At 33.0% G+C, this 14384-nt stretch overlaps 1 protein-coding gene across 1 annotated transcript in view; it reads right to left on the minus strand.

Moving 5' to 3' along the window:
- LOC137614836 (reelin-like) overlaps positions 1-14384 on the minus strand; it is a 596609-nt gene that overhangs the window by 224324 nt on the left and 357901 nt on the right. Inside the window, exon 29 of the mRNA XM_068344496.1 lies at positions 4248-4471. Within this exon, the coding sequence (XP_068200597.1) occupies positions 4248-4471 (224 nt within the window). The remainder of the gene's footprint in view (positions 1-4247; positions 4472-14384) is intronic.

Here is a 14384-nt window from a genome sequence, read left to right on the forward strand (position 1 = left end):
TACAAATATCTGACCAAATTCCACATGCTAATATTCTTTTTTTAATTGGATGAGCGATGCATGAAAGTATGAAACATTTAAGAATAATCCACATTAATTTATGATCTTCAGAATCATAAGCTTCAATGCTGAAGGAATATCTGCGACCAAATCGGGAAAATCTTGCCAAATTAGGAGCCGATATATTCTGTCTACAGGAGACACATAAGCATCTGGTTCTACCAAGAATACCTGGCATGCACCTAGTAATATTCCACTCAAGTCTTGTTCATGGAAGTGCAATCTTTGTCTGGGGTAAAGCCATCATCCTGAAACGCAAAGACATCTCAGTTGGCAGGCTGGAACACATTACCATCACAAGTGTGTATAAACCACCAACAGCAAACTTCATATAGCCACAAACTCACCAACTAGGAAACAAAGCATGCCTTGTTATTGGTGACTTTAATAGCCACAAAACCACCTGGGGCTACAACCATAAAAACAGTGTTGGTGAAGCTGTCGAGAACTATGCCGTGACCCAAGAACGAACACTCCTGCATGATGCAAAGGATAAAGCATCCTTTCAGAGCTCAAGCTGGAGACGGGGATATAACCACAACTTAGCATTTGTCTCATCGAGACAACCATAACGTTGAAAAAATTGATTGGGGACCCTATACCCTAATTGCAACTTTACCCGATAAAAATCAACACAAAACCTGTGATTAGACCTCAACAAACTAAACCTAGACCCAGATTCTACTTGTGCAAAGCAAAATGGAAAGCTTTGAGTCGCACCTGGAGACTGGCATATCCAATATCAGCCCAGTCCCACAGTACTAAAATTGCTTCTAATCATTTGTTCGGGAATTTTCAAAGAAACCCATCATTAGAGGCTGCAGGAAGAGTTACGTTGCAGATCTCAACGAATAATCAAAAGAACAGTATGCAGAGTACACCCAGGCATATAACAAAGATCCCTTTGCTGAAAGTACCATGAAACTTGGAGATGCCCTTCTGGCCTCAATTAACAATGAAAGAAAAGTACACTGGCATGAAGTCATAACTTCCATAGACATGTCCTATAACAGCAAAAAAAGCCTGGGCAACCAACAATAAACTAGGCCACCAATAAAGAGCCCCAACCTATATTACCTGCCATAACACTCAAACAGGTAGCGCAACAACTGCTGCTGGGTGAATAGCCTCACAACAAAGAGCAGAGAGCAGGGTTACCTAAAGAAAATGAGACAGCTGATAGACCATACCATGCAACAGTGACGAAAATTTCCAACTGATCACCTTAAAAGAACTAAATACTTGAATAAAACATCTCAAATCTGGGAAGGCAGCCAGCCTAGATGGCATAATAACAGTAATCATCTTACATTTAGAATAAAAAAAAAAAACATGGCTAAGGTTGCTTGTCATCTCCTGTGCAAAGATCTACCAAGTTCCAAAGATTTGGAGAAGAGCGAATGAAGTGGCCTTGCTGAAATCAGGGAAACACCCATCATCCCCCAAAAGCTGTCTGCCAATATCCTAACTCTGTATCCTTTACAAATTCTATGAACAAATGATCTTAGCCCATATCCAACTAATTGTCAAAGAACAGCTATCAACAGACCAAGCTGACCTTAGACTAGCTGCAGTCCAGCATTAAAGCTGACGCAATACATCGAGAGGTGTGTTTGAGAAGAAGCAAATTGCCGGTACAGTCTTTGTCGACCTTATGGCGGCATGTGACATTGTAAGCCATAAAGCACTCTTTTTTAAGGTAGCTTGAACTATACAGAATACTAGCATAGTTGACATTATTTAATCACTGCTTACCAATCTGTGATTCTTCGTAGAAATGGATGGTAGGAAAAGCAGATGGAGGATACAGAACAACGGCCTCAAACAAGGGTCATAGTTGGTGCTGATGCATTTAACGTCCATAAAAAAGACCAGTTGCAGTACCAGAATATCTGTGGGTATATATATGCAGACGACCTGCTTCATTTTAACACAATCAGACTGTCAAGCAACCTGACTACTCTCTCCGCCCACTACTAATAGTAGCACCTCAATGCCAATCCAAGGAAAAAAACACAGGTATGTGCCTTCCACCTGAACAATCACCAGGGAAACAGAAAGCTGAAGATCAAACGAGGTGACAAACAACTGGAAAATCCGCCCTACCCAGTCTACTTAGATGTCACCACTGACAGAATGCTCTCCTTTAAAGAGTCCACAAATAAAAATAAACAAAATAGCAACTAGAAACAACCCCCCTAGCAACCTTGCCAACACCAGTTGAGGAACAGATCCTGAGATTCTGAGATAAACAGCCGTACCACTTTGTTACTCTTCTGCAGAGTACTGAGCATCAGTGTGGGCAAGATCATACCATGCCTATAAGGTAGACCCAGAGCTAAATAAATCCTGTCAGATTATTACTGGTACCCTAAAACCAACATCTTTATATAAATTAGCTGGTATTCACCACCTCATATCTGAAGGGCAACGCTAGCAAAACCTGAAAAGAATAAACAAATGTATGACCCTAGGCATCCACTCCACAATCATCAGGAAGCAAGGTGAAGGCTGAAATCTCGCAGAAGCTTCGCAACAAGCTAGAAAAGTGGCGGAAAAATGACCGATGGCCATCGAATGATGCACTCCCCAGCCCAAACGAAGACCTCCCCAGCAGAACAACCCTCACCAGGAAGGACTGAGGAACCCTAAAGGGTAAAAGTGGACAAAACTGGATATAACCGCCACAAATAGGGATTAGCCACCAACCCCGAAAGACCATGTGGGGCAACACCACAAACAATGGGTCCTCTGGGCCCTCATTGCTCACATAAAACTTCAGAGAAGCAAATTACAACGGCTTCCTATGAGTTCAAAATTGACGTGATAAGATATGATAGTGATGAATTTATGACAAAAGGCATTCTGATCTTACCATTGTTAATGGAAATGAGTGTATTCTTTCGTTTTGATTTTCAATTATCGGTTTTCGAAATGAGCAAAAAATCATTAATTTGTTGAATATAATGACAGGGGATTAACTTATAATTGGTTCCACTGGATCCTTAATTATAGAGAAATATTTGGAGGCCTAGTGTCCATATGCCGACCACACATCGACGTTCACTATAATGTCATTGGAGTTTAGGTGCACCTCGAACCAACGTCCACTTAAATTATGAGATGGTTCAACAAATGCAGAATTTTAAGTATGCAAGGATAGATAAAACTTAAATATTGACATGGGTGAAATAAAAGTAAAAGTAAAAATTAAATATGAATGAAATTCATCATTAAAAAAAAAATGGAAAATGAAAATTAATCTATATACTTTTATTGCAACTAGGGAATTATTTGAAATCAAAATTTAGTTTTGGGAATGAATCGACTACAATTCAAAATTACATTGATGAAGTGAAATATGAAAAATCCAAATTGCTAACATCATGTCCAATGTACTTGTTTTATTTTATACTAGTTGAAAAAAAATTAAAAAGGATTCGTTGCGTCCTTTTCTACAGCAATCCTTCGCAGAGGAAGTCGAAATGGACGAAAATAAACAGTGGAGAGGCCCCAGGTCATAAGTATAAAGAAAGATGAGGAGGAAAAGTGTAAATTATAAATACGAAATGTTTCGCAATCAATATATTCCTGCAATATGTAGAAATGAAAGATTGTTCTCCTCGAATTCTGGAAATCGTCTGATCTAACAAATTATAATCAAATATTAGCAGCAGTAGATGTGAATGCATCGATATTGTGGTTTTGTATAATTTTTATTGACATAGTATATGGTGATGATATAGAAAATAAAAATGAAGGAGGCAAAAGTGAAGTATTAATGTGTCATATTAGTGTGAAAAATTTAAAACCCTCTTTTTATTTCAATTGATTTATGACCCAACTTTGAAGCTTCTAGACTGTTAAAAAATCAGCCTTAATACTATAGTTTTGACCATTATTTTCTGATTCCTTTATCTTAGGAGTGTTAAAAATTCCCCCGTGCAATATATGAGAGTTGACTTCTTTCTGACAAATACCGCTCTCCCATATCCGCAGCTTTTACTTCTCTGAGATCTGGTATTCAGCAGTTTAGACTGGAGGCAGGAAAAAATTTCTAAGAAAATTTTTCAAAAAGTAATATGCTTGTTTTTTTTTTACTTGGAAAATGAGTTACCAGAAAGTATGGATAATTTCATTATTAACAAGAATACTGAACCACGAAACTCAATTTATCACAGCCTTACCCACAAATTTCGAGTCCTTGCAAGGGTATGATATGTCGGCGCCATTTTCTCGCACTGTTCTGGTAGTAAACGGTTGGGGTTTGTAGTTCGTGAATACAATCAGGGCTCGAATAAAGGAGGTCAGTTGTAGGGTGGACTGTGGTCCAAGAGATTCCATAATCAGTACTGTATTGGAGGGTCACATTATGGTCCCTTGCTGTTACGTCACCACATCCCACTCTCAACTGAAGAAAAAAAATGTTACATGTAAAATAAAACTAGGGTCACAGCTGTTACTTGAAATGGTTTGTCATCGGCAATCTAGTTGAACTCTCTTATAACTAAATTATTATATCTAAATAAGGTCTGAACACACTTACAACTTATTATAGTATGGCAAAATTTATATTCCTTATAAGATGATCAGTGCAGGCGTATTCTGTGCTCGATGATGTTAATATGCAGCATACAAGGAATTTGGGAAAACAGTGTTGAATATGTTAATTTACCAGCATGCAAACACATATAACTCTACTATTTTTAATCTAAATTGCGGAATTATGAATGAGCCAATATTTCACATATATTTCATGCTAGTCAATTATCAGGAGCCTCAACGACAATACATTATATCCCCTATGCATACTGAGCCATTTACCCTTTTCTCACATGTACTCTTAGGACTTCATTGTTAAGGGGAGTTCCTTTTCCTACCACTACTACCACTTTCCACAAGTCCCTCACACTGAGGGACCTCGGGGAACCCAAACATAGAATAAGGAATAAGGCAATCAAATCTATTATCTTCATATAACCAATCCACCTAAAACACTCTTATCTTTTCACATAGCTGATATTTTCAATATTCCTTTTGAATCTACATATTTGTTCTTTTTTTATTTTATAAAAATTAGTTGACCTCTGCTCTTTCCATTTTTCCCCTACATTAAAAATAACATATGAATCCCCCCTGTTTGTAGTTGCATAAAGTTGAAATTAAAATGAACAATATTAAGTTTGTGTTGATATAGGTGTGGAAAAAAGAGAGTTACTTGGGAACAGTAAAGAAAAAATACAGATACTAGCAAAAGAGGTTGAAGTTTTCACCTGAGAAGAGCAACGTGAAGAAACGTAACAAAAAGTATTTTAATAAGGGTGAATGAAAATCAAAACGATGGAGCAAGAACGTTAATGTAGCAAAAGAAATCTTGTGGTTCATAGAAGTATCTGAAAGCAGACCTAACAGATAATGGCAAAATAAGAGAAGTGATAAATAGAATAAGTGAAGGAAGAAAGATATCAGGTTATAAGTAAACTGTTGGTAAGAGATTGCTAACATTTTCATTTGCTCCCTGGAGGAGACCATGCTCGAAAATTGTCTTTTGAGATACCATCCCCTGTTTTATGTTAAATATGTTGATGACACCTTGCGCTCTATTAAAAATGAATTCTGTGCTGACTCCTTCCTGGATTTTGCCAATTCACAGCATAACAATTTAAAGTCCACCTTAGAAAAGGAGGAAGGAAATAAACTACCTTTTTTTAGATGTACTTGTATCTAGACAGAGTGAGGGAAGGTTTCAATACCACGGTTTTTAGAAAAAAAAGACGTTTACTGGAGTAGGGTCGAGTTCTTATAGCTCTTGTTTTTATTATTTAAATTAAACTCTATTTATACTAATCTCAACAGAGCGCTTCTTATTACCTCTAAATGGAAATATTCTTATCCATAAATACTTTATTTATGTGATTATTTTAAGAAAAACTGTTTTTCCACTAAATTGATTTTTAAGCATTTTAACAAGTTATCAAATGATGAATTACCTCAGACTCCAAAAATATCCACATTACCTAAACTCAAATTTGATGAAAGTTTTCTTTATGTTCATGGTGATTTTTTCAGACAAAACTTTATGAAAATCATACAACATTTTCCAGGTGTGGAAATAAACTTAATTCCTAAGAATCAGCTCCCACAGCTAGCTTGATTTTTTACTTTAAAAATTGATTGAGTTCTTTGATATCTGGTGTAGTGTATTGATATATTTGCCAAAAGTAAATGTCTGGGACTTACGTTTGATCTACCAAGAGGTTGTTGAAGGTCAGAATTGATTCTCAGTGAGGTGTGAATTTACGAACAGGTGGCAGAATATCCGGCCCAGAACATTCGAATATTCGCAATCATGCTTAAATGTGTAATAAATATTGAAAATAAAGATTTTAACATTAGAGGGTAAGTATCTAATAACCACGACTTGCCTATTCATGAGTCAATATTGAATGAAAGAATCGTTCCATCGTTAAACACTATTAAGCTTCCTCCACTCAATTGTACTTGTCATAGCCTTACTCGTTTTCTTTTACATTTGTTGATGCCGCTCAGTTTTTAAGCTTCTCTGAGGTTGGTTCCACTTGTTTTATGTATATTTTCATTTGATAATTTTTTTTTTCTACTTCTTATATGAATTTGTATAAATGTTTATCACGGTTTCTTAATGGTTTTTATGTAAGTATATATATATATATATATATATATATATATATATATATATATATGTATATATATATATACACACACATATATATATATATATATATATATATATATATATATATATATATATATATATATATATATATATGTATGTATATATATATATATATATATATATATATATATATATATATATATATATATATATATATATATATATACCTATGTATATATATATATATATATATATATATATATATATATATATATATATATATACATATATATATATATATATATATATATATATATATATATACATATATATATATATATATATATATATATATATATATATATATATATATATATATATATATATATATATATATATATATATATATACATATATATATATATATATATATATATATATATATATATATATATATATATATATATATATATATATATATATATACATACATATATATACATATGTATATATATATATATATATATATATATATATATATATATATATATATATATATATATATATATATATATATATATATATATATATTGTGTGTGCGTGTGTCATCAGTGAAGGTGGCAGTATATAAATGCATCGACTTTGTAGCTTCTATTTCCTATATTCAAGATGTTATTAAATAATTTTTTATAGTAGGTAGTAGATTGGCCAAGGCATCAGCTAGCCGTTGAGATGCAACCGCTAGAGAGTTATTGGGTTCTTTGAATGGCTGGCCAGACAGTACTACATTGGATCCCTCTCTCTGGTTACGAATCATTTAATCTTCGCCGACACATTCATAAAATAGTTTAGTCTATTCTTTACAAATTGTCCTCTTTCTACATACACTTGACTACCCTGAAATTACCAAACAATTCTTCTCCTCTCAATAGCTTAACTTCTAGTAATTGTTCAGTGGCTACTTTCCTCTTGATATGGGTAGAAGAGACTCTTTGACTATGGTAAGCAGCTCTTCTAGGAGAAGAACACTCCAAAATCAAACCATTATTAAGAATGTAGCCTACGCCCTCTAAGAAGTTTATTCTGCTAGAACATTGCCGGAGACGCAGGTCTATCAAGAAAGAAGAATCCTTCTTAACAAAGAGCTCAAAAGGTCCTGTCCTATGTCTCTTTTTTTTGTGATAAGAAATATAAGGTAGGGTTGTAAAATTTTCCACTAGGTGAGAATGTACAGTTTTACCAGTAGGTTAGGGTCGTTATGTGTGAAGCATCATAAACTACATAAAATCCTAGCCTAATAAGTGAAGGGTGGAAATTAGAATTAATTTTTTCTAGTTTAGGAAGTTCAGTTAGTCTAAGGTAATTCAGGTACTTGACATAAAACTCCATGATCGATTCAGCATTGCTGCAGATCAAAATTTTGTTGCCACATGATGGCAACAATGAATAGATGATTTTGAGATTCTAGAAGCATTAGGTAGTATTATAGATGCACAAAAAAAAAAAAAAACATTCCCACTGTATAGTGCAAGTAGAGAAGTTTGGTAAGTGTTTAACCCTTTATAGGTGTGGTGTGTTGAAATCAGTTTTTTTTTCTTCTTTTTTTTATCGCCTGCAGCCAGTGAGCCAGAACTCAGAAGGCTACCAGTCATGGTCGAGTCAAGACGCTATCCAGTACAGCTCTACTGCTTCCTTCATTTCTAAACTTGCCTAAGGTTGACGTCGACCCAATGAATCCTGTAGACCCTGAGTAACCTCTCCCTCCCCCCCAATTTTTTTTTTTACTTTTCATATTTTTACACGGTACTGATGATAGATGTAAAGTTTGTTATTGTTGCAGAGCATGGGTTGATTGTTTGGGTACCACGTCCTGGCGAGTAAATTTTTTTTTCTTTTTTTCTTTTCACTCGTTAGTAATGAAGTTTTTACGTAATACTATTTATAGTAATAGAGGTTTATTGTCGGAAAGTGTAAATAAATGATGAGGATACGACATGTGGGTTCGTATTTTTATCTAAGATATAGCTTTTTTGGAATTTTGTGCATTTTTTTTAGATAATTAATATTTGGTGTTTTTTGTGTGTGCGTGTGTGTGTTGTTGTTACTAGACAATAATGAACTGTTTACAAAATTGTATCTATTACTTTTTAGAGTATGGTATATTTTTCTGAGATTCCACTAATTGAATTTTAGTGATTTTTTTTCTTCGAGTACTACTTTTTCAGTTTTTGTTTTACTCATCAGTAATGAACTGTTTATGTAATAATATTGATACTAATAGAGTTTTTGAGTGTTGGAAAGTGTAGAGAGGATTTGAAAAACTCGTGGGCCTTAGTCCTTTTTTTTCTTAGATTCAGTTATTTGAATTTTAGAGGTTTTTTTCTGAGATTATTTATATTAGTTATATTTTAGTTAACTAATGAACTGTTTACACACTTTTTATATTGATAGTATTAGTATTTATTAGTGTTGGGAAGTATAAATAGATGACATGGCTACAGACAACGTGAGTCATAGTGGAATTTTCTAATATGTAGTTTTTTGGAAATTTATTGAATTTCTCTGAAATTATTCATTTATGTAATTTTTAGTGTTTTCGGTGCTCATCAATAATGAACTATCTACTTACTTATTACATTGATACTTTTATCGTTTATTAGTGTAGGAAAAGAATAATAGGTGATATGGCTACCGACCACATGTACTGTAGTAAATTCTTCTGAGATGATGGTTGGGAGAATTTGGGGAATTTTTCTGATATTATTTATTTGTGTTATTTCCGGTGTTTTAATCATTACAGTATATATATATATATATATATATATATATATATATATATATATATATATATATATATATATATATATATACATATATATATATATATATATATATATATATATATATATATATATGAGAGAGAGAGAGAGAGAGAGAGAGAGAGAGAGAGTATATATATATATATATATATATATATATATATATATATATATATATATATATATATATATATATGTGTGTGTGTGTGTGTGTGTGAAAAGTTTTTTACCCAAAATATCTCATTCTTTGCCCTTTTTAGCATTTATTTTGTAATTTGTCCTTCCTGACATATGAATATTTATAAAAGATGTTATAAATTTTACACTTGACCCCTTACAAAACAGTAAGTAACATTCTACGATAATAGGGTTTCATTATTTGTAGCTAGGTCATAATTTATTCACCACACAAAAATTCGTGAAATTTCGAAAAAAATATTGCCCAAAAAACTTAACTTTATTTCTCTCTTCAGATTATGACCTCTATAAGACCAAATACCCTTCTGGCTATCGTAAATTGCTACCCATCTTCTCATGAATGTTTTCCTAAGTTTTTATTTTGTATATATGTATATTTGTATTTTTTGTAAAATAATTTTCTAGTTTCTTTCTCTATAATTATTTTGGTTAAATATTTTCAATAAATATGTGAAATGCAACTGGATTTTATTAAACTTTTCATGTGTTTTTAAGTTCTTTAACGTATTTTAGACACAGGAAATAAAAAGGTACACGAACAAACACTACATGAACAAATACATTAAAGAAGAGTTGAGCCTCACCTCAACGCAACCAAACCGGAATCGATTGTGAAATAAGGAAATCTATCCATGGTTAAGACCTTTCCACCAGCAGTTAACAAGTGAAACTGCAATTAAGGCTCTTACCACATAATTTGCTCTTTGGGTCAATATTTTTTTCGAAGTTATAAATTCATGGCATACACATATCAAAAGTCAGATGAATCTTTACATGCATTTGTAACTCGACTAAAATATTTAGCTGCTACATATGAAATTCTCGAGTTAGAAATATTGTAGTTTCTTCCATCTAACCCTTACAGTCAGTGCTAATGAAGCTGACAGTGCCATCCAGATTTTCATCCGCAACTCCAGCCCTTTCTAATAGACCAAGTCATAGCATAATTGTACATCACAAGGGCTAAGAAAAAATTGACTGGAAGATAAAGATTTAACACTAGAGAAGGTATTAATTATAGGCCGAACTGTGAAAACATCAAATAGCCAAAGTAACATAATAGATAGTTCCACAAGGAATAGAATGGAAATCTCTAAAATAAATTAAGTAGGCTGCTTAAAGTTCAGAGATAATAAGAATCAGAAAAGGAATCTGTCAAAGCCTAGTCAAAGGAAATTGTATGCTCCTAAAGTTCATTAATATCAGAATCGTATCTATACACAGACACAGCATAAAAAAACAAATGTTATAGGTGTGGTAAAAATTATTATCTTGCATAGGAATCAAAGAAATCGTATAAATCGTATAAATACAAATGTTTGTAGATATCCTAAACAATGTGCAAAGAAAATAATTGATGCAGTTCATACTGGTATGTGCCAAGAGGAAAATGCAGAAAATTATCATGTTAACCAGGATAGGGTAGAAACTGGTTTTGTGTTGCGTATAAATTCTGTCAACAAAGATAAAAAAAAAAAAAAAACATCATACAAAGATAAAAAAAGAAAAGAAAAAAAAAAGAAAAACATCATAGAAGAAGTTGATTGGGGAAAACCAATTACAATGCAAGTTGACACAACAGCTGATGTATCATTTATGTCTGAAAAACAAACCAGTGAAAACCATCCCTGATTTCTTCATAGAAGGTACAAATAGAGTTTTGAAAAGTTATAATGGCTTTGATATTCGGGTTTATGGTGCCTAACAAGTAGAAGTACAGTATAAAGAACAGAAGATAGACAGAATGCCATTAATAGTAGTTAAAGATAAAGGAAAAACCTTACTTGGTTTAGATTGGTTACATTATCTTGAATTAAAATGGTTACATCTTGCGCAACTACAAAAACACTAATATAATTTTTTGTAACACGGTGTGCTAAAAAGAATTGTAACAAACAATTTGCAACGTATATGGCAATAATCATAAACTTTCAGCAACAATCTCATTTCACAATTAGAGAAGCTGAAAGATTTGTTCAAACATTTAAACATGTCATGAAGTGTAAAAAAGAATATTCAGGTAATACATTTTTCATATGTCAAAGTACTTATTGTCATGTAGATCAAAAGAGCATAGCACAACAGGTGTGACACCATCCAATTTGTTGATGGGGAGGAGGATTAGGTGTAATTTAGATTTAATGTATTCAAGTTTACAAAGTCAATGAGAACAGAGAGCTTATAAACAAGTGGAAAATCTTCCAAAAGTATGGAATTTTTCTCCTTCATATCATGTCATGATAAGATCAAACAATACCTCAGAGAAGTTGGTACCAGGAGAGATTAGTAGAGAGATGGGAAATTCACATTATGATATTCAAGCTGGTGGAAATATTGTTAAACACCATGTTGATTAATTATAGCCAGTAAATATGATACAAGGAGCTAATTCAAATATTAGATATGAAAAATTCCATTATTAGTTAGATCAAATGAGTCAAATCTAGATTCAGATTCCATTCATACACCAGTTTAGGATGAAGTTATGATACTTCCTAACAGGATGAATAGAGGGGAGCCCCCTGAGAGATTAGATTTGTGAAGTTTTGTAATATGTCAAGTAAAGGGGGAGTAGACTGTTATGTATGTATGTATTTATGTGTAAAGTTATGTAGTACAATAGTATTGCATGAACATCATTGTAACATTATTGCATTGTCTGAATGTGTTAGACTTTAATTATGTAATATCAAATAACTGATGTAGTGTATGTAATGTAGTATTTGATTTCATATAAATTATCTCAAAGAGGAATATAATTCTTCTTACATTGTATCTGCATATTAGATTGAAGTCTTTAGCATCTAAAGTTATTTGTTTAATTTCAATTGTTTATACTTTTATGCCCAGTGTTTACAGGAAGCAAGGCAAAGTCAGAGAGTAGCAGCGTTGTAGCACTCACAGTAATTCAACTTCATTACACCCACCAAGATTTCGGCCACGAAGTATGGCATAGGTAATGGCATACTAACCATGAATATATTTGCAGGTGAGCAGCAGTAGTAATTTGGCTTGATACATACACAACTGCAACAATATAGCCACTTCGTAATTTATGCAGCTTTCTATTGCTGATATTACTTCTTATAATATTATTTATTACAGATTTATCAGGGAAAAGAAAAAGAAATAAGCATTTATATACGTTTTGAGCCACATAGTTTGGCCTGAGTTTAGGTATGTATAACACTGTACATAATTATAACGTTCACGTTTTATATACCTTTTGAATGGAATTTCCTTGAATGGTAGGCTATTATATAGAAATATGAAAATTTCTATATAAAAATCTTTTTTCGCACATTTACTTAGACAAAAAAAAAATGCTATAAGCTTACGAAAACTGCCATTTTTTTTCTAACGATTTATATACTGTATATATATATATATATATATATATATATATATATATGTGTGTGTTTGTGTGTATGTATATATATGTATGCATAATATATATATATATATATATATATATATATATATATATATATATATATATATATATATATATATATATATATATATATATATATATATATATGGGCTCAAGCCATGTCATCCTGATAGAAGTTCCTAAGGTAGCTTCAAAAGGATATATTATATACTACAGTGATATTCCCAGAGAACTAACCTTCAGGTTCCAGAATTCTAACTCCTGGAGCGAATATCCTTAAAATTTTCTCAAGGATATCGCATAATATCAGAGGACGCATTCTTGACACATCACATAGCAATCTGTACCCCAAATAGCGTTAACGCTTCGAGGGGTACGTGGCAAAAGAATAGAAGGGGGCCGTAACAAGGTTACCCCCGTTCCCGTACCACTATTGACCACCACCCCAGCGCCATTCCCAGGATGGCGGACATTCCTTATTTTGTAGCGATTTCGCTCAGTGGTGTTCCCTGTTGATCTAACTTTTCGATCGATTTTCAAAGATTTATTATGCATTCTCCAACTTCTTTCTCCTTCGGAAAGTTGAGTATTGGGTCTATACAATGAATAGTTTTTTAGCTTTCTTTTCACAGTGAAATTTGAGTAATTTATTGTGTTTAGAGCTAGCCTGTACCGGAGGCGCTATGAGCGCTGTCATTCGTTGGGCATGTTATTTAGTTAGCAGAACGACTTCCCGGTTTTTAAATAGCATCATATATCATTAATTAATTATTCTATTATGTTAGTTATTTAGGCAATATATTCTTGTAAGGACATTTACATTGTGCATATTTTTCCTTTCCATGTCGATCGTATAGTTAGAGTCTCGGAGAGTGAGGTAACCGAGATCTCGTCTCGCCTAGGTACCTAACCTGGCGTGTTATTATACGTTAGACATTCCCTGGTTACCCTTGTGTATGGTGATTTCAGTTATGCAGAGATAGGTATCTCTTTTAATTGGGTGAACTTTACCCCTCTCAAAAAAGGGAGATTAAGGGTAATCCCTCTTCCCTCTGAGTGTAGCCCCAGGCTACAACCTTAGAGGGTTGGCCTCGAATTTTTAATTCAGGCATGACTTTCCTACGGTTTTTTCTGCCCTTCCTCTGTAACCGCAGTTGCAGGTTTTTGGGGTTTTGGCCAGAATCTCAGAGTATTTAGTCTGTTGTCGGTAGCTACCTGGCAAAATGAATAGAATTCTTTTGCTACGTTAGGCTAGATC

This window comes from Palaemon carinicauda, chromosome 21 (genome assembly GCF_036898095.1).
Source record: "Palaemon carinicauda isolate YSFRI2023 chromosome 21, ASM3689809v2, whole genome shotgun sequence".
Lineage (NCBI taxonomy): Eukaryota > Metazoa > Arthropoda > Malacostraca > Decapoda > Palaemonidae > Palaemon > Palaemon carinicauda.